The sequence below is a fragment of the Pyxicephalus adspersus genome, chromosome 6 (assembly GCF_032062135.1).
Source record: "Pyxicephalus adspersus chromosome 6, UCB_Pads_2.0, whole genome shotgun sequence".
NCBI lineage: Eukaryota > Metazoa > Chordata > Amphibia > Anura > Pyxicephalidae > Pyxicephalus > Pyxicephalus adspersus.
In genome coordinates this window covers 14,031,828-14,050,856 of record NC_092863.1, presented here as the reverse complement: position 1 = coordinate 14,050,856, position 19,029 = coordinate 14,031,828, and the positions used below count along the sequence as shown (strand labels likewise).

Here is a 19,029-nt window from a genome sequence, read left to right as displayed (position 1 = left end):
CCGTACGCGCACCAGGCGGGAGTAGCTGAGTTTAAACTTCAGTCAGAGGGGAAAGCGGAGGAGACCGGGAGCCGGGCCACAGCTGAGGTATAGAGGCCTATAATTACCCCGCCTGGGGGATTGTGTGAGTGGGGCCACTATTATAAAAGAGCGGCAATGGTGGTCTAAATAATAACACACCTATAGGGAGGCCCTGTGCTGAGTGTGAATGGGAGATGACCCCCCAGTCCTAGGAATCTTCCCCCACAATTTAGATTGTAAGCTCTTCAGGGCAGGGTCCTCTCCCCCTCCTGTGTCACTGCCTGTGTCTGTCATTTGTACCCCTTATTTATTGTACAGCGCTGTGTAATATGTTGGCGCTATATACAGTTTATTAATCATTACATTCATGTTATATGTGCTAAGTGGATAGGACTACAAAACCCCTCTGTTCTTAAAATAGTGGGGAGGGGTTCTGTAGTTATCTGACATCAATGTAACAGGCAGGCTAAATGTTCCTCGCTTTCAAGATTTCTTGCATTATCAATATGTATAGAACGCTTGTAATGGCATGTACAATAGACCAGAAGGAACTAAATAATTCATTGTTGGGCTTAGATACCATTTATCATTATTGACAGACACAGGAGGAGGAGAGGAGCCTGCCCTGAAGAGCTTGCAATCTAGGAGGTGCTGGAAGTATCGCACAATACAAGGGGGGTATATGTATTGGTGGGAAGTAGTGAAAACCGAAGAATATGGGTATGTGAGGTTGAAGCGTTGTGTTTGAGGGCCAAATGAGCAGAAAGTAGGACAAGGGGAACAGGATGAGGGAGACCATTCCAGAGAGTCGGGGCGGCTCTTGAAAAGTCTTGGAGCCGTGCTTGTGATGAGGTTATGAGTGAGGAAGTCATTAGCAGATCATTGGAGGAACAATTTACAATCAGATGAGCAGACCCATGTAATGCATCCTAGGAAGAGCTAAAATGTTCTGGATGTTTTTCCAGGGAAGTCATAACGATGGCGATTATCTTCAGCTACCCTTTTACTATTCCTTTAAAAAAATCATGAGGCACAAGGTGCAGCCATGATAAGCTGAGCTCCGTTATTAAAGGGCTTTTCTTTGTATTGCAGAACAGACTTTGTATGTGTATCCTTCAATAAAATCATCCTTTCTTCCTGCTTGACATTTGTAAAGATGGTGTGCAAACCCACCCCTGTACTGCTTGGTGACCTTGGCATCCTCGGTGCTGCCCATGCCATGCGGACATGTTTATGGGTAACCAGCTGTGCCTTTCTGGTGCTCGTGGCTGACCCCTGTTAATGCGGCATTATATATTGTACATTTATATACAATATTTGTACAATAATATACAATATTTGTACATTTATATACAATATGTGGTGTGCCAAGTAACACTGACTGGAATACATGGTGACTGTAGGAGTGATCACTAGATTTCAGAGACGGAAACTACAGCCTTCTGAGATATGTGACTTTGTTATCCCAGGAAGGAGATGAAATGAGAAAGTGGGTGGAATGCTAAAACATATGACTGATGAAAAATCTCTCAGTGCTTTGTTCAAGGGAAGGAGAGAGATTGGTCAGCGTTTTATTTTTGCAGGAAGATTCCACTAATACTGTCATTTGAAATGCTGTCATGGGAGGCAATGACAGATGAGAACTCCGGAAACACATTAGGAAGACAGGGTCAAGTGAGATGGGACAGAGAGTGATCACAGAAGAGTCAGATGCTAAAAAACCTAAATTGCATAAAATAGAACAAATGGAGAAATCCTACAAATAATAAACAGACATTACTCTTACAAACTCATAGTTTGAATCTCTCATATTTTTTTTCTTTATAATTGTAACAGGTGTGATGGCAGCACCAAGCCCAATGCCCACTGGTAAGTTTTTATTTAATTTTTTAAATATTTTTGGGCAATATCTTAAAAATGTAATTCAATGCTTTTTAAAGCATACCAACCACTGAGATGACGTGAGCTGCCATTGGTAATCTCATTGCACAGAATAATAACTCTGCATATAAATGTGATATTTGGGGTCAGTAGATGCAGTCACACAGCTGAAACAATCATACAGATAATTACTGAACACCTGAGCTATATACTTATTCTGGGGCAGGGAGTCAGAAGGGAATATAAGAACAGGACATCAACCAGGCAAATATGGATATTACAGAACCAAGTCACCAATGGCAGCTTCCATCATCTTTGTAAGAGGTCCACTTTAATGAATAAATTATGTTAATAATTTTTTGTTAGACTGTTATTAAACTTTCATTTTTGGACAATAGAGGGAGAACAGTTACTCCAGAAACAGCCTACACATTTTTATAAATGGGATCTGTTGTGGATTAATTTTGGCAAGTTATAGCATATAACATATCTGCTTATTGTATATGTGTGTATGTGTAAAGGGGGTCTGTCCTATATCTTTGCAGGTCAGCGGCTCCCAACAGAGAGAAATGCAATGCTGGACAAACGGAAACGTATCACTTTTAAGGGGAAGTTATTTTACTTGGACCTCGCGCACATCAAGCAAACCCAACACCTTACTAAAGCCATCTGCAGTCTGGGTGGGGTAAGTGAAAAGCTTTAGTAAAACAGAAACTTGGAGGATGTGTTTATAAACATAACACTAGAAAATATTTACCTACTGTACTCAAATTCACTACTTCCCATTTATTCTTTTTATTTGTGTTCTGAGTTCAGAGAATAGTTTTATTTAAACATATCTAAAACAATAATACAACACAAACTGTTTTCTGACCTCTTATTGTCGCCAAATTGTAGTCCTTTGAACCTTTACATCATTCACAATGACTTTTATTCTTGGTATCTGTGTTAGTCACTTTTGCCAGGAGAGAAAATTGTAGGAGATGTTAATTTACAGATTATCAAACTCTAAATAGAAGTGTGAGGCACCAAGTAGGCAATATTGTGAAGATCTTGACAGATTTTTTTCTCTTCCAGGTTATTGAGGGCTTCCTGAGCAGAGATGTTAATTATGTGGTGACCGACAGCAGGAAAGCTCTGGATATTGCTAATGGAAGCTCAGTGGCAAGTAAAAGAGGTGGGCACAGCAAACGGCAAGGTGCCGAGAATATAGAGGTAGGAAGGCTTATGTCATGTGTGGGGAGATTTCAGTACAATTCCTTTCTACTAGCTCTTTACCATCTTTCATGTACCCTTGCTCTTTTTCCTGATTCTTAGCCAGTTCTGTGTCGTGGGAAGCAGTTATTGAAGAAAGCTATTCAAAACCAGGTATGTTTTCCTACAAGATCAGAGAATGTCATTGTGTGTTTGCATTTCAGTTTGCTTCTGTGTATTTTTGGGAAGAAGTGGGGTGGGAAGGGTAATTTTGTTTCCCCTCCCTGCCCAATTTGTTCTGGGTTAGAATCACACTGCTGTGTTCCCATGTTAGTTGACTTTTCACTTTCGGTTCTTCTTTGAAGATTTCCAGGTGCATTCTTTTCAGGTGATACCAGGAAATCTACAATCTCCTTTTGTCCCCATCTCAGAAGTTACCATGACAATTATAGTGGATAAATCTCCTTCATCTGCAGACTGTGATAACTACTTAACAAAGGTTTTGACCCTTCCATACTATTCAAAGCTAAATACAAAAATATTTTGGTTATATAGTAGCTTCATTAGTTTTCTTTCTCCTAGACTGCAAAGCCTCCTATAAACAGCACTGTTACCATCTCCATGAGATAGTGAAGATAAACTTTTATTAAATGACTAACAGATTAAATCCCAATTAGGCAGGATTGCTTTTCCTTTTGGGATGAATGGTTTGCCTCAACCCTTTAATTGCAACTTTCATGTCACAACTTGACCAAATAAAAAGTGGAAAATGGGACAGGATAATTTAAAAATGTGCAGGAAATACTTGGAATAAACAAAGACTGGTGTTAAGTATGAATACCGGATTGCATCATATATGCCATTTTTTTTTTTTTGCTGACAATTTAATAGACTTTTAGCTCTTTTGAACTGATTGCTATGTGGCCAGTCTAGATATTGTGTAACCTTGCTAAATAATTTTTGTCTTTGGCTGTAATCCCCTGCTGTGTTTTACCACTGTAATGTTAAATCATTTCCCTCCTTTTCCTTTCCATGTACAGTAGCTTCTCAATGTGTCTTTATTTATTGTTTATTTTCTAGCAGTGCAACAATGTTTTGGCCAATGCTCGTTCTTGGGGAGTCGGTATCCTCCATGTTGATGGTATCCTTTTGTTTCCAGCCTCATACCTGTAAAGGTATACAGATTGAACCAACATTTTTTTTTTATTTTTTTTTTTTTGCTTTTTCTGCATTAACAAAAAGTTGCCAGTAGTGCTAGTTGGGGAAGTGGTTCCTGCGGTGCTGTGTATGTACACATCATTTTGTATTATATACAGGTAGTCCCCAGGTTACATACGCGATAGGGACTGTAGGTTTATTCTTAAGTTGAATTTGTATGTAAATTAGAACAGGTACGTTATTTTAATAAATGGAGTTAGGACTGATGTTTGTCTTAACGTTATTAGGCAGCGTGTCACTGACAACATATTATTAGGTAGTATGGTGTGAGTTAATCAAAAAAAAAAAAAAAAAAAAAAACCTTATTAAGCCTTGACATTAATTAACTTCTAGAGCTAACTGTGGTATGATATGCAAAAAGAAACAGCTGCAGAGTTTGTCTTTGTCATTAAAGAGTTACAAGAGCTTGCAGAAGAGATCACCCACAACCTCAGCTGTGTTTAGCAAAATTTCTTCTGCAAGTCATGCAAACCGCCCCCCTCCCCTCATCAAGCCCCCAGCTTGAGGACTACCTGTATAGAATAAAAAGGTTACATCTAGATATATCATAGTTCTATAGGACATTCACATTTCTGATGGCAGAGTCCAGTCCTGTAAATGGTTTTCATTACCTATTCTGCAGTTGTTCAAATGTAAGCTGAGCAGTGTAATTCCGACTTCTGATTAGTCTGATTGTCTGATCAGTGCAAACAGAAAGACCTAAGAGTGCTGCACCTATTTAGTACATTACACTGTCCTATACCAATAGGGTTTTACGGCTTAAGGTCCATCCTCTCATTTAAATACGTGTTATCCCAAAACTTGTATGAATCCAGGGAAGTCTAATGCTGGCCTTTTAAAATCTATTCCAGTTTAAGGGCTTATAAAATCTTCATTTTCTTAACCACCTTGTTTCCAGATGTTCTAAGGTATCTAGAGATTTCCACCCACAGTGCTGCTAAGACCACAGAGGTGAGTTATGTGGGGACAGTACAGTGAGTTTAGAACATTGTATTTGGGGTTTATTCAGAACACACTGCTCACACTGTCTATATTTTCTTTATATCTTTTTAGGGGACTGGTGCAGGAAAGACTGTTAAAGGTGAGTTGGAATGGTAAACGTCTGTTTCTGGTTAATTCCTATTCCAAAATTCGATAGCAGTTCTTCCCAAAATGAAATTTGTAGTGTAAGCATTGAAGTGACCTTGTTTCTTTAAGAGATTTAAGGCCTTCCTCCTCACCTATTGGCACTGCTGCTATTTGATAATACAGAGTGTTCTGTGATTGTGATTTGGATACTGTGTACTTTAGTAACTAGCAGCCAGTAAGAGAGGACCACACTAACTAATGGGGGACAACATAACACCCAATAATTGTATGGAGAAAAACAAAGATTTGAACACTGCTTGCTAGGCAGTTATTCAACTTTTTCAGAGAGTGTTCTGGTCTTGTAGCTTTAGCATGGCAACAGGATCAACAACTGTAAATGCACTCACAACTGGAACATGGTCCAATGAGCAGGATGGAAGGTGTCACGGGGACCATTTGTAGTGAAAATATTGTTGATGTCATGTTTGATCTTTGTTGCTACCACAGTTTGCAGAACTTGACAGCTTGGTGTAAAAGAAAACCCTTATGTTTATTTTATATAAGTATCTGCCTGGCATAGGGAGGGAGACAGATAGGCAGGTCTCAGCACTATAATGTTGTATACAAAATCAATCGCAAAGAATACTTATCAACTCCAATTGTCCACAGAGACAAGACATCTGGGTTTATTGGCAGATTTACAGACCAATCATACAGCAATGACAAATTTGATGATGCAGCCAAGAATGACATTTTTTATTACCTTGCAAATGACCACAGGAGTATTCCAGACCCCTAACAATTTTTTTTGACTGTGTGCATAAATATATTCACATACATATACCCACAATGGGGAGTCATATTCTCAACATACAGGACCACACATGTCATAATGGGTAAGATACTAGTGATTCTGTCATTGATGAGTGGCAGGGTGCATGGATCTGTAAATTGGTCATCAGTTTGCATCTGTCACCAGCAGCATAATCCCTAGAATAGCCAGTAAAATACCAAAGTGTTGGCTTGCTATGAGGCAGGGGATGGGCTTTACATACAAGCATCTAGATTGGGTGAGAAGGTCACATGCATTAGGAGTGTTTTTTGTCGATAAATCTGATAACAAATGCATTAAACTTTTCCTGCAGTTGCTAAACTAAGGAGTCCATTTCTGAAGATTGAGGACCACAGCCGGTGAGTAACTAATATATTACCATTTCATCTTTAATGCTTCATAGTTAATGTTCTATATTGAATTTGCATGTGGTTTACAGAGTTGTTTGAAAACATCCCCAGTGGGGGTGATAGAGGTTTTTTTTTGTTTTTTTTTTTCTCTAACAAAGGGGGTGGCATCAGATACAATCCCATTAATTTTATAAAATGTGATGTTTAAATACCTTTCCTGTAATTGTTACTTCTCTCCTGCATCTTGTGTCACTTGCAGTTTGGTATACTATGCACTATAGTTTCAATAAGGTTGAGGGATTTTGGCAGCAGTTTTGTTTTTAGCTATATTGGTACCAACATTGCAACATTTACTATTGGCAAAATCTGGGGGGGAAAAAAAGTTCAGTGCTGTGTAAAAAGTCAGAAGATTGGTAATTTAATAAAATCATGATCCGCTTTATATCGCTGTTTAAAAAAAGTGAACTTTCTTTCTACCATTTTATCTCCTTGCAGGAAGTACCGACCACTTCAGTGCTGCTTCACTAACTTCCCTGAGATTTCTTTCATCGCCTCAGACAGAAGCCCATTTGAACCCGCCCCTACCAACAGTACACAAAAGGAGAAAGAAGCTGGGTGAGCCTGTCATAGTGGCAGCAATATTCTTGTATTCCAGCAATATTTTTTTTCTGATCAGTGAGAAAAGACATTACCTTTCAGATATAATTTAAAGAAATGTTTTGTCATTGCTACTGGAATAAATTGCATCATCAAAACAAGCCACCATTAACTTCTGTAGCTGCACACACAGTGGAGAAATGTCATCTCCAATTGGCTAATCCCTCCCCCCCAGAAGTCACTCAAAATTTAAAGTTTTCAACTCCATTTTCCAGCAGTGATTTAGCCTTGTAATCTCTAATCAAGAGATCAGAAAACCTGAGCTGCTGATATAGCGTCAAAGCTTCTGCTGTGTACTCTGAGGATTTGCTGCAGCAGTCAATAAAGACTTTTTCTTAAAACTCATTTACTTCTTTTTAAAAAATATGTACCGGTACTTGCTTTGTTCATATACCTGATGCTGGTTCCCCTTTTTTTTAAAGCATAACTTGCATACATTTTAAATTTGATTGCATTTATTATAAAGTATTGTACTCTAAAGCTTCAATTTTTGATACATTTAGGAATATGCAGGGGACAGGTATACTTCCTTAAACACACATATATCAATTATTTACAACAAGTAATGGTTCTCTGTAAAAAGCACATAGTGCACTGTATATTTGTTGTGTTTTTCATGCAAGGTTTATTTTAGGTAGGCAAAAAGCATAAGCTGGGTAGCTGAAACTACTAAACTACTAAAATACTATAAGACTAGAGATGCATCTTTAACAATTGGAGATAAAAAGTGAATTTTTTAGTCAGTACAGGTTTTCTTAGGGTGTCTCTGAATAGGCACAAGCTGAGTTAATTTAAAGTCTTATTGGCTACCAGCTACTGGGTTTGTTCAGCATTCTTATAGATGTAATCTGTTTATTAGAAATCAAGAAAATGTTGAAGGAGAAAGGACCCGGGGGCCACAAGCCAGGGAAAAAAGTGGCTATTGTGAGTGCTGTCAGGTGACTTATGCAAGACTCAGCGAGGTAAGAGAAAATTTGGGATTTCTGCATTCATTGGAGGTTTAAAAGTGAAATTGTACAACTGACTGTCTTTTATTTTTCTCTAGCACCTAATAAGTGGGCAACATAGCCAGTTTGCTCTGGATAGCTCCAATTATAAAGCAATTGATGACCTCTCCTCTCAACTAACATGTGATCTGATGGAGCTTTCTCAATGGTAAATTCTGTGCTTAACTATATTTACTGAGGTTTATAGGAATGTTGTGTGTGTTTAACATTCAGTTATTAGCAATTGCTGTTTTATTAGCTTATTCTGTACAAAGCATGTAGACTTTGTGTACAGCTACACTGCCTGGGCTAAAAAAAGGCCCAAGCCTGTGAGGGCAGTGTTGTGATCTGAGGTTGGATTCTTATAATATAAAAAAAAAAATCAAAGCATGCATTACTGTATGGGGACAGCGTCTAGTCATCAGGCCTATGACATAATTGATGGCTTTATTGAGGTCATTTAACTGACTGTTATTCTGCAGAATGGGCTGTGCACGTAACATCTCTCTGCCTGTTGTCTTGCTCCACAATAGCTGCTTAAAACCCAATATTGATTTTATAATGGTGTTTCCTTATCATATCCCTCCACAGCAAGTGCAAAGAGTTACGATATTGACAAATTGTTAGTAAGCAACCAAATTCGAGCTGTCATATTCTGTTTCAGGTTAGAAAATTAAAGGATCTAATTACAGACAGATTTAATAACACTTTAAAAATGTGAAGAAAAAGCTTGTTGGAATGGACAGAGTAAAGCTGGTACTAATTTTCTAAATGATTGTAATTGCGTTTAGACAGACAGGCTTTAGCTGACCCATGAGCTTAATTTCTCCTTTTGCATGGTTGAATTGGTGATGACTTTTGTCCCATTTTGTCTCCTGCTTGTCTTCCATTGCTAGATTAACTAGAGTTTGAGTTATCGCTTAGAAGGGAGGTAACAGACTTGCTAGGAAACAGATTTAGAAGTTTATTATACTTATGTTATGAAAGGTTTAATTGCTCCGCTGTACCTGCAGCTACAGAGGTCGGCAGAAGAAGTCGGCTTGTATTAAAGCTCTTGTTTTTTAACTAATGTCTATAGTATGACTACGTGTTTACTTGAAGGAAACCAGCCAAATATAACATAAAAATATAATAATAGAACATGGTAGGAATGGTGATTTGTTGCTGTCTCTGTACCCATGAAAGAACATTTCCAGCACTTCCTGTCCTGCCTCCGAATTGCCTGTAGAATATTTAAGGAGAAATATCTCAAATGTGGACAAATACACAATTTATGTACCAAAGCTCCTCACCCTACTTTACTGTATCAAAATAAAGAAGTTTTTGCTAGAATTATAACATTATGCAGACATAAAATAGCAAGTTGCCATGTGGGAATTGGTAGTAGTGCCATTGCATGCCGTTACTGAAGATACTAGTTGCAAAAATTCAAATTCAATCACAGATTTGTAAAAGACATGAGTCAGAATTTATCTCTCTATTTGTTCAAGGTCTGTGACCCCTTAAAAAATAAAACAAAAAAACATAACAATATCGTAAGGACAAACAACAAGATTGCATACATAATGGGCAAGAAAATGTTTACCTATTTAAAGCTACATGTAATAAATTAGAGAATAGTACATTGCCCATTTACCTTTTGCTAGTGCAGTTGTCTTGTAAAAAACGGTTGTGTGGTATTAGTTCTTCATAGCAGCAAGTGTTGGTCTGTATTCACAACTGTGGTTTAAACTCTTCAACGCACTGTAAAAGTGTAATTTATTTATCCATTACTAGACTTCAATTTCTGCTAATGACCACAAACTCTTTCACAACTTAACCTTCTTACCCTTTCCATATGGATGGGATTGGTTATTATGGGAAGGAATACAGGGCTAAATACACTTCTAAACTAGGTTTAAAACTTCATAAGTGATAAGACAATGGCTGCTGCCCTATCATTTTCTTTGTCAACTTTCCAGTTATTCAGCTACAGGTCTACTTTCATCCATCATCTTCCTAAGTTGTATTTCCATTCTGAAGCAGAAAGTGCATTGCTAGCTCCACTAATTGCAACTTCAATTTTAGCGAGTGCTCAGTTACTGCTTTCCCTCCTCCCTGACCGATCCGTGGACCTGATGGCTTTTTTGGCCTGAATCCACATCCCATGGCTGTGAGCCCAGACTCGAACCCCCTGCCTTCCCTTGGCTAGTGGTGCACACTTCCAGAAATAGGATGTGCTTTGTAACTGAACCCCTGCAGCATCTTGTAGAACTGTGAATAGGGACAGTCCAGACAGGATGGTGACCTGTGTGACATTGGCTCTGCATGGTTTGTTTCTATTCAACATAGCTTCTAGAAATCTTTGTACTGCATGCATATATTTAAAACAAAGACCTGTGTAAAGGGTTAACAGTTGTCTTTTAGGTTACACACGAATATATAACAGTCTATTGCACATGAGGATTAGATTTGAGAGTACTGCCTGTATTACACTCCTTTCCTCCTTGACCATGAACAGTCAATCGAGCGTTGTGTTGCTGCATACATCCCTGAAATTTTCATTTTTCATGATTGTTACTAGTGACAAAAAGTGACATATGAATAAACTCTGTACATGCAGTTCAGTTCTATTGGGAGGGGAGGGGGGAAAACAAGTGAGCAGCACTCCACTGTGCTTTTCTCCATTGACGTTTTATAGCAGTTGTTCTCCATTAGTCATTAATGTATCCATCTTGACAATCCATGAATGGCATGAGACAAACCCTGTACACATGTCGAATTCCTACCTGGGCCGTGCACGACCATTCGTATCGTGGTGGTTCAGTGATTAGCACTTTGGCCTTTGTAGCACTAGGCCCCAGGTTCAAATACCGGCCAGGACACTATCTGCATGGAGTTTGCAGGTCCCCCCCCTCTTTGCATGGGTTTCCTTTAGGTACTCCGGTTTCCTCCCACTTTCCAAAAACATACATTTAGGTCAATTGGCTTCCCCCCCAAAATTGACCTTCGATTGTATTATAGATTATTATACATTAACATACATAAAGACATTAACATGTGGCTGAGGTAGGGACATTTGATTGTCAGCCCCTTTGTGGGACAGCTAGTGATATGACTGTGTACAGCGCTGTGTAATATGTTGGCACTATATAAATACTGTGTAGTAATAATAATAATCAGGCGAGAATCCTCTAACGTGTGTACATAGCATGACTCTTCGAGCATTAAAATGACTGATGTGGCTAGAGTTAAAGATGACATGGGGCACAGCTGACCAGGTTTAGGGTAGGGTTGGTTTTAAGGCTGTAGATAATACATTTCTTGTTCTGAACTAATTTAAGCAAATTCCTCATTATCTCCCTTTTTAAAGCAACTGTAATTTCTGTAATTATTGGTTTACTTTTGATGATCTTTGTATACAGTGTTCTTATGATTTTGGATTTTATTTTCATTCCTTTCTCTCAAGGTTCATGCCTGTTTGGAAGGAGCAAGGTGTTGGTGATGGGCCAGTCAGTGTTGAGGAAGCTTGGGTTTCTGATGTAAAGGTGGAGAAAAAGATAGTGGTGCCCGAGGTACCATGTGAAGAAAATGGTGCCATGCCTCCAGTGGAGGAACAACTTGGGTCAGGTGCATGCATACAGCCTGTAACGAATGCTGCTACTGGTGAACAGGAAGAGGACATGAATGTGGAAAATGAAGCATCTGTAGAAGACAAAGTCCAGAGGCACACATTGGCAGAAGATGCAAATGATTTGCAGATACAGTACAAGGAGCCATTACAAGAAACCTGTGACACGGGAGCAGCTTCTCATGTGGATGTGGTTACTAAAGTCTCCTGGTACACAGAGGAGGTGGGTTTGACCTCTGTATATACCGTGCATTCATTAGTTATTCCTTCAGAAGGACAACAATCTCAACTGACCATGGAAAATGCACTAGCTACATTTGCACCTCCATTGCTTCTCAGCCCCATAGCAGATCCACCAGGATCCCTGGGCACTCAACATCCATGTGAAGCCTACAATGCACCTGGAATTGCAAATCCACTTTCTAGCACTATCACTTCTAGTGACCACTGCACTGAATTACTGGTAGAGCAAACATCTGTAATGGAAGTTTGTGAACAACGTCAAGAACTCTTTGCCGAGCCTTCCGCTGGAAATCTTGGTGGAGTCAATTTTCCGGATGCCTTTGTATCATTGCCAGCTGGGGAGAGGAGATCTGAAGAAATTGTAGAACAGTTGAGCACAATTCAACTGCAGGAACAGTTGCTGTTATCTGATGACCAGAGTGACCGATTGATAAATGCATCTACTAGGTTGCTTACAAAAGTCAACAGAACTTTTTCCAAGGACCAGCAAAATATAATCCCATCTTTTGGAGACCCAGCAGACACTTTAGTTACTACTAGCTCCACATTAGTGAAAAAAAATTCTGACCAAGAAAACCAAAACCAGTTAGATGTAAGACTGTTTGCCCCCAGATCTGCAGACACTTTAACAGCACATGTTGCCACATCGTTAGACAAAGTGACCAGTGCACCACAGCAGAACCAGCTCAATGTCCCTTTGTACCAGGGTTCATTGGAAATGGCAGAGGTGGCACAGGGCACTACACCTTTAGGTAACAAGGCCGGTGCACCACAAAATCAGCTAAATATAATACCCCAGTACCAAGGCCCAGCAGTGACACATGACACTGGACCATTGGATAACAAGGCTCACACACCAGAGCTGAATAAGCTGCCATCGGCTACAAATTCTTCTACAGGTAAACGTAGACCTAGCTTTTCCTCAAGTCCCCCACCTCCCAAGAGACAGCCCAGTCCATTCAATCCGTTGTCCCAGCCTGTATGGGTTTTTCACCAGCATGATTCTGGACCTCAGCCAGCAGTACATGGTTTCCCTGACTTGAAAAATAGGAAAAAGAACATTGTGACAAATGAGGGTACTGCTGATTCACCCCATCCCTATTTTAGTCCCAAACTTATCCAGTACGATGCTTCATCTGAGTCAGATTGGGATTCGGAGCTTCTATCTCAGCAACAGTTTAAACACCAACAAGGTGCACAACTCGGAGACCTGCGTACAGCCCAGGTCAATCTGGATGAGAGCTGGTATGGGAGGGAGCTGTGCTCTGTACTAGCCCATGACTAGAACTTAAGGGTCCCTTCCGAAGCAGAATGTCACTTTGGCACACAAATCCTATGATCCTTTTATTTCCTAGTAACTCCAGCACCGTGGTTTCATAACCTTAATTTTTTCCATTATATAAATTGAACTTTTCGGGGATGTTCCGTTCATAATAGATCTGGCAGAAGGGTGGGGGGTGGGACTCCACAGATATTACCATTAATATAATACATTTTTGTGTATATATATATATATATATATATATATATATATATATATATATATATATATATAAAAAAGTTCAATAACCAACAAATATGGGATCGGTTTTCTCTGGACTCCCCCCTCCTGTGTATTTGCCTTTCTTACGTTAGGTCCATTACTATGTGTGTCTCTAGCTCACCGTCTCCCTCCCTTCTCCTTCCGGGATAGATATGCAGTTGAGCCTTCTGCTTTTACCCACAGCTATTAACTGCATCCTAATGACTCCTAATGGCTTGGAGAAGTTGTAGCTGGAGTTTAAATGTCTGCTTTTCAAGCCTGCCAAGAGCATGATGCTTGTAAAACGAAAACAATCTCTGCCCAAGAGAGCAGATTGGTAAGAATAGGAACACTGAGTGCAGCTCCATCACTTCTAGCACTACAGCTTTCAATAAAAAAATAAAATCTGTATCGATATTTATGTTGGTAATCTTTCATTTAGTAATGGCATGAGGTTTCAATTTTTTAAAGGACTCCAAATCTAGATCTAGAAATTTCATTTGGGATCCAGAAGGTTTAGTGCTGTTATAGACAGCCTGGCTGAGGTTGAATATTCCCACCAATATTCTAGATGTAGTCGGTATTTGCAATTTCACATCATTTTTGATTTGTAGGGCCCCTGGAGCGCTGCATTAGGCCACTTGATGCCAGCTCTTGTGCTTCAGCTGTACTTATGTAAGTGGTAGTTTGTCAGCATAGGTATAATTTATAGTAGAAAATGTTTGACCAGGGAACTGCCATATCCTTCCTATTTTAGGGAAAAAGGATAGTGTAATGTCTTACTGATGCAAGTTGGTATTGATTTTCATAAAAGCTGTCCCTATAACACAGGTGGTTAGTAGCTGATTCCATGACAAGAAATGGATTACTACTTGCTGATGGCTTTACGGTAATCTCCAGCTTGCTGCTGTTTATACATTGGCTTTATACACTTTTAAGAGTGTAATCCTTCCCCAGTACTAGAGCAGATTTCCTTTTTGAAGCATGTTGAATCTGTGTCTAATTAAAATTGGCCTAAATGAAATCCTTGCGTGCAAAAAGACATTAGATGATATCAAATGCAAATACTGTGTCACCCACCCACTAGCAGTGGCTTACTGAAAGTTTATGCAGCCAAAACTTTATAGTAGTTTTGGTTATGGTATGGAAGGTTAAGAGCCTCCAAGGTTCTTACCTTATGTAGGCCAGTGGTGAAAATTCCCCTTTTTTGCGAGATGCACTTTTGAAAGAGATATCTGCATTACTTATGTTTTCTGTAATGAGATGGGGTTGTCAACTCCAAGAAGTGACCTTTTCTGTAATGACTGCAGGCAGTGATTCTTATTATTCAAAGCAGCATTTATTAGCAGCAGGAAAGGTAGGTAGTGATTTACTTTTGGGGAAAAAAAAGTTTAGTTAGAGAGTTGCTTTAACATAAAATAATAGAAATTTGGCACACCTGGGTGTGATTCACTTTGCCAAAAAAATTGATGCTTCTTTTCATGTGGACTGTCCGTCTTCTGTATGTGTTCTCAAAAACAATATTACTTTTGTATAGTTCTGGTCTATATTTGTTTAAGATATGTGCATGTTATGTAATCTGACTTGCTGGCTGCTTTCTTGATCGAATCAGAAAATACTAAAACCAGAGACATCTAAGCAGCGAACACTGGTGATTATATTGGATTAGGTTTTGTAAAGCAGATGCTTCATGTTGTTATACATGACTGTGGAGTTCATTTAAAAATACATTTCCACTCAAAAATATTGCAAATAGAAGGGGTTTTATTATGTGGGTCGCTGCGATAAAAAAAAAATAGCCATTGGTAAATGCTGTCTGTGTTTGCAGGTCTATTGAATCTGAATTTGCAGTCAGGAGGAGTTGAATTTCCCCAATTTGTTTTATATACAAGATTGTCGTTTATTTATGAGCAATGACCATGATTGTTAGGGAATATTAAATGGCTCGCCACAAACAATCCCTACAGTTGTGAATTTTTTTGTAGTGTGAATTACTATAATCCTACTCCTAGGTTCACCAGTGTTATGACATTCTACCTCCAAAAATGTGAAGTTGTAATCTAAATATATTTTTTTTATTGTTGTAAAATAAACTTTTATTTTTATATTTGTGGTACTTTTTTGTGAGGCTGTTTTTTTTTTTATCTCTTTTGATATTAAATCCTCAAATAGCTTTTCCAACAGAGATGTTGATGCAAGCCATGGTATAGGGAGCCCAGCTATAAGTAAGGACTCTGATGGTCCTCGTAAATGCATTCCAAATGCAGGCTGACAAAATCCCACTGACTTGTAGAGCTGTAGACATTGAAATTGAGAGCCTGCATTTGACCTGATTTGCATTGTTCTGTGTTTTTCTCCAAACTACAGTCAGGTACATTTTATCTGTGGGCAAAACGGGTCAAATGCTGCATTTTGCTCTGCAGCACATGGATTGCAGGGCAAAAACATTTTTAATGGGCTCTACACAAGAATCTAAGGGCCTGCATTTGACAGCAACATCTATGTACACACTCCTTTATAGTTTTGAGATCTACCAACTTGGGGCTGATATATCTTTACTGACAACAGTAAAACTTTAAAATGGTTCAGCCTACTCCTTAATTTAAATAGTGTTTTATTCTGACAATTGGAGATTATTGGCCACGTGATTTGCTTTGTACGTATTGTAAATAGTAACTCAGTGAACTTTACTTTCCACCTACGCTGTCTACAAACTTTTACTGAGGGGTAGAAAGATGACGTTAAAGACTTTGTTTTGCATGAATTGTGGTCATACTACATTTCTACTGGCCCACACTACCAGTAGAACTGAAAAAATAACAAATGTGATGCAGGCAAAAGCCTTGTCTATGGAATAGAGAAAGCTTTGTATAGTTAGAACAGATGTTTTAACATGGGTGGTATTGAAATTCATAACTTTTGTCTATAAACTTCCCCCACAAAAACAAGAAAATTAGGATGCATTTTTATTTTGATCTACAGGAACCCTAGGAGTGCCCACTTTACACAATCGGAATACAGCATTGCACACATTAGTCAAGGAATCAACATCATAACCTCTGACCACAGTAATGATTTATTGGTTGCTGGGAACCTGTGTGTGCAGAGAGAGAAATAGAATATCTACTTTTCCAAAGTGTCAGATTTGGAAGACATTTCAGCAGAAGATTTCTTTACATTAGAGCACTCTGCATATATAATCCAGCCCCTTTAATTGAAAGTGATGATTCTATGTAAGCTACCATTTCTGAAGGTGAGTATTGCAGGAAAAGTTGTACATTTTTTTTTTTTTCCAGATACAGTATAGCATTTGTGAGAACAAATGTCGAGTTCCACTTTAAGGGTTGCAGGAAAGAAGTTTAAAGCTTGTAAAATGGTTGCCACATGCCCTTCATCCTGTTTACAGGCAACCAATGGAAGAAATGTACAAAATACACTGCGACTACCAAGGATCTCCTTCACTCACAATGCATCAATGCTTGATGTGGCCCTGCCTGCTCTCCTCTGTTGTGAAGCTGCTGTGCTCAGCACACTTGAAATTGTAACATTTCATTAATATGCCATTATTGTGGCATAAAAGCCTGATTTCATTTCACAGCAAAAGTGAAGTCCAAACCCAACCGGCCACAGAGGAAGTCTGGGTTGGCTTACGTGCGTTGTTAATAAATATACTAGTTTATACATCCGTCACAAGTTGTTGTATTGGACCTTTGTATGATGTTTGAGACTGGATAAATGACACATTGGAGTCTACTGCTGCTTTACAGTGCTGGGTGTATGCACTAAACATCTTTCTCTTCTTGGGTTGTAATTACAGTGTCTGCTCCAAAATGGTACAAAATTGTTAAAAAAAAATGTAATTCCTTTGCTCCTATAATAATGTAAATTTTTGGAGATATAGCTATGGTGCTATGGCAGTGGCCATTTTTCAGGAACAATTCAAGAAGGGATCTATATTTTCGTATAGTTTAGACATGAATAACAAATGTTTATTATTTTCAGATGTTTATTATATCATACCATATTCCTTTCTGTGTTCAGGTCCATGTTTTCTGCCCCATACTCGGTTTCCATGTGTTTTTCTGAGCTCTCATGAAGATTTGTCTGATACATTTGTCTTTTGTGAGTCTGCATTCCATGAGCCACTTCGTAATTTATTTTCCCACTGAAGATACTGGCCTCATTATTAGCTGGGGCATCTGGTGGGCAGTAGGTGAGAGAATAGCGAGGGTTTGTGACAAAAAACATATTGTGCTTCCATTGCTAACATCATCCCCACCCCTTTAAGAACAGAGGGTCCCTGTTCTACAGTGTTTAGCCCTAATAGGATCCAGACCTCAGGGGATGTTAACTGCAAAAATAAGTCTGACTAGAATTGTATCATCTTCAAATTTAATATTTCACTAAAGCTGATTTTATTTTTACAGGCCTGTTAATGCAGCCACATGGATATGCTAATTTGCTCTGAAGTTAACCATTAGGACCTGTGAGACTGAAAATAGTTGCAGTGTTTTATAACACAAAACCTTATCAAGGCAGTTGTGTGATTTGGGAATGGCTGTACTTAATGCAGAACTAAACTTTGCAGCCCATTGATACATAAATGTAAGATCCCCACACCATATGTGCCCCAATTCATTAATAAATGCTGAATCCATATCCTTGGCATTTCAGTGCCAAGTAACCCACTGACATCTGTCCCTTCCTTGCCTCCCTCCATTCATACACAGGCTGTGTACATTTTGTTTGCTCTGCTGGTTAATACACACAGATCAAAGCTTCATAAATTAATTATTCACTTCCCACAGGTAGGTAACATTCCCTAGAAATATTCATTATTTATGCAGCACAGTATGCATTAAACCCACACATGGGCAGTATTTACTCCATACTCTAATACAGACAAGGCATCTCTTATTACTGCGTTAAAAGCTTTATTACCCAGACTTAATAGCAAGACGCCAATAGAAAGTATCTAGAATGGATAGGGAAGATGGTGGGGTGGTAACGTGAGTAATGCAGAAATTGTGGATTATTGGCAGCCATTCTTTATCGGTACATCAACATATTGACCGTATATCCTATAAACATGCCTGGTGTTAGAGGTAAAGATACTATGGAGTAATTAGAAGACAATTCTATACTGAATAATGGGGGTAGTTAGGTGTAGGTATGTTTTTATCAAGTAATAGGAAGAATTTGAGCTGGAGGTTTGATTATTTATAAGCACAGAAAGATGTTAGTAGTGTCAGGATATAATTTTATACAATTATTTATTTTGGCTATTACTGAGTCCAGTCCTAATTATTTATATTGTTAGAGAGGTGTAATGTTGATTACCATTGCCCTGCCCCAGCTAGATCCAGTCCGCTGTCCCATTTTTTACAGCTAGAGTCACCTGTGATTATATCGGGCAAAATCTGTATAGTTGCCCCCACCCCCAGTTG

The 19,029-nt window shown here is 38.8% G+C and overlaps 1 protein-coding gene across 1 annotated transcript; it reads left to right on the top strand.

The window, feature by feature from the left end:
- Position 1: 1 nt before the first annotated feature.
- On the top strand, positions 2-13,499 carry DBF4B (DBF4B-CDC7 kinase regulatory subunit). The gene is made up of 13 exons (XM_072414657.1): positions 2-87; positions 1,858-1,890; positions 2,448-2,587; positions 2,980-3,117; positions 3,220-3,270; positions 4,177-4,237; positions 5,213-5,265; positions 5,368-5,395; positions 6,528-6,573; positions 7,060-7,179; positions 8,081-8,183; positions 8,267-8,376; positions 11,656-13,499. Exons 2-13 carry the CDS (start codon positions 1,863-1,865, stop codon positions 13,343-13,345), a joined length of 2,568 nt encoding a protein of 855 aa, XP_072270758.1. The 5' UTR covers positions 2-87; positions 1,858-1,862; the 3' UTR covers positions 13,346-13,499.
- The last annotated feature ends 5,530 nt before the right edge of the window (positions 13,500-19,029 follow it).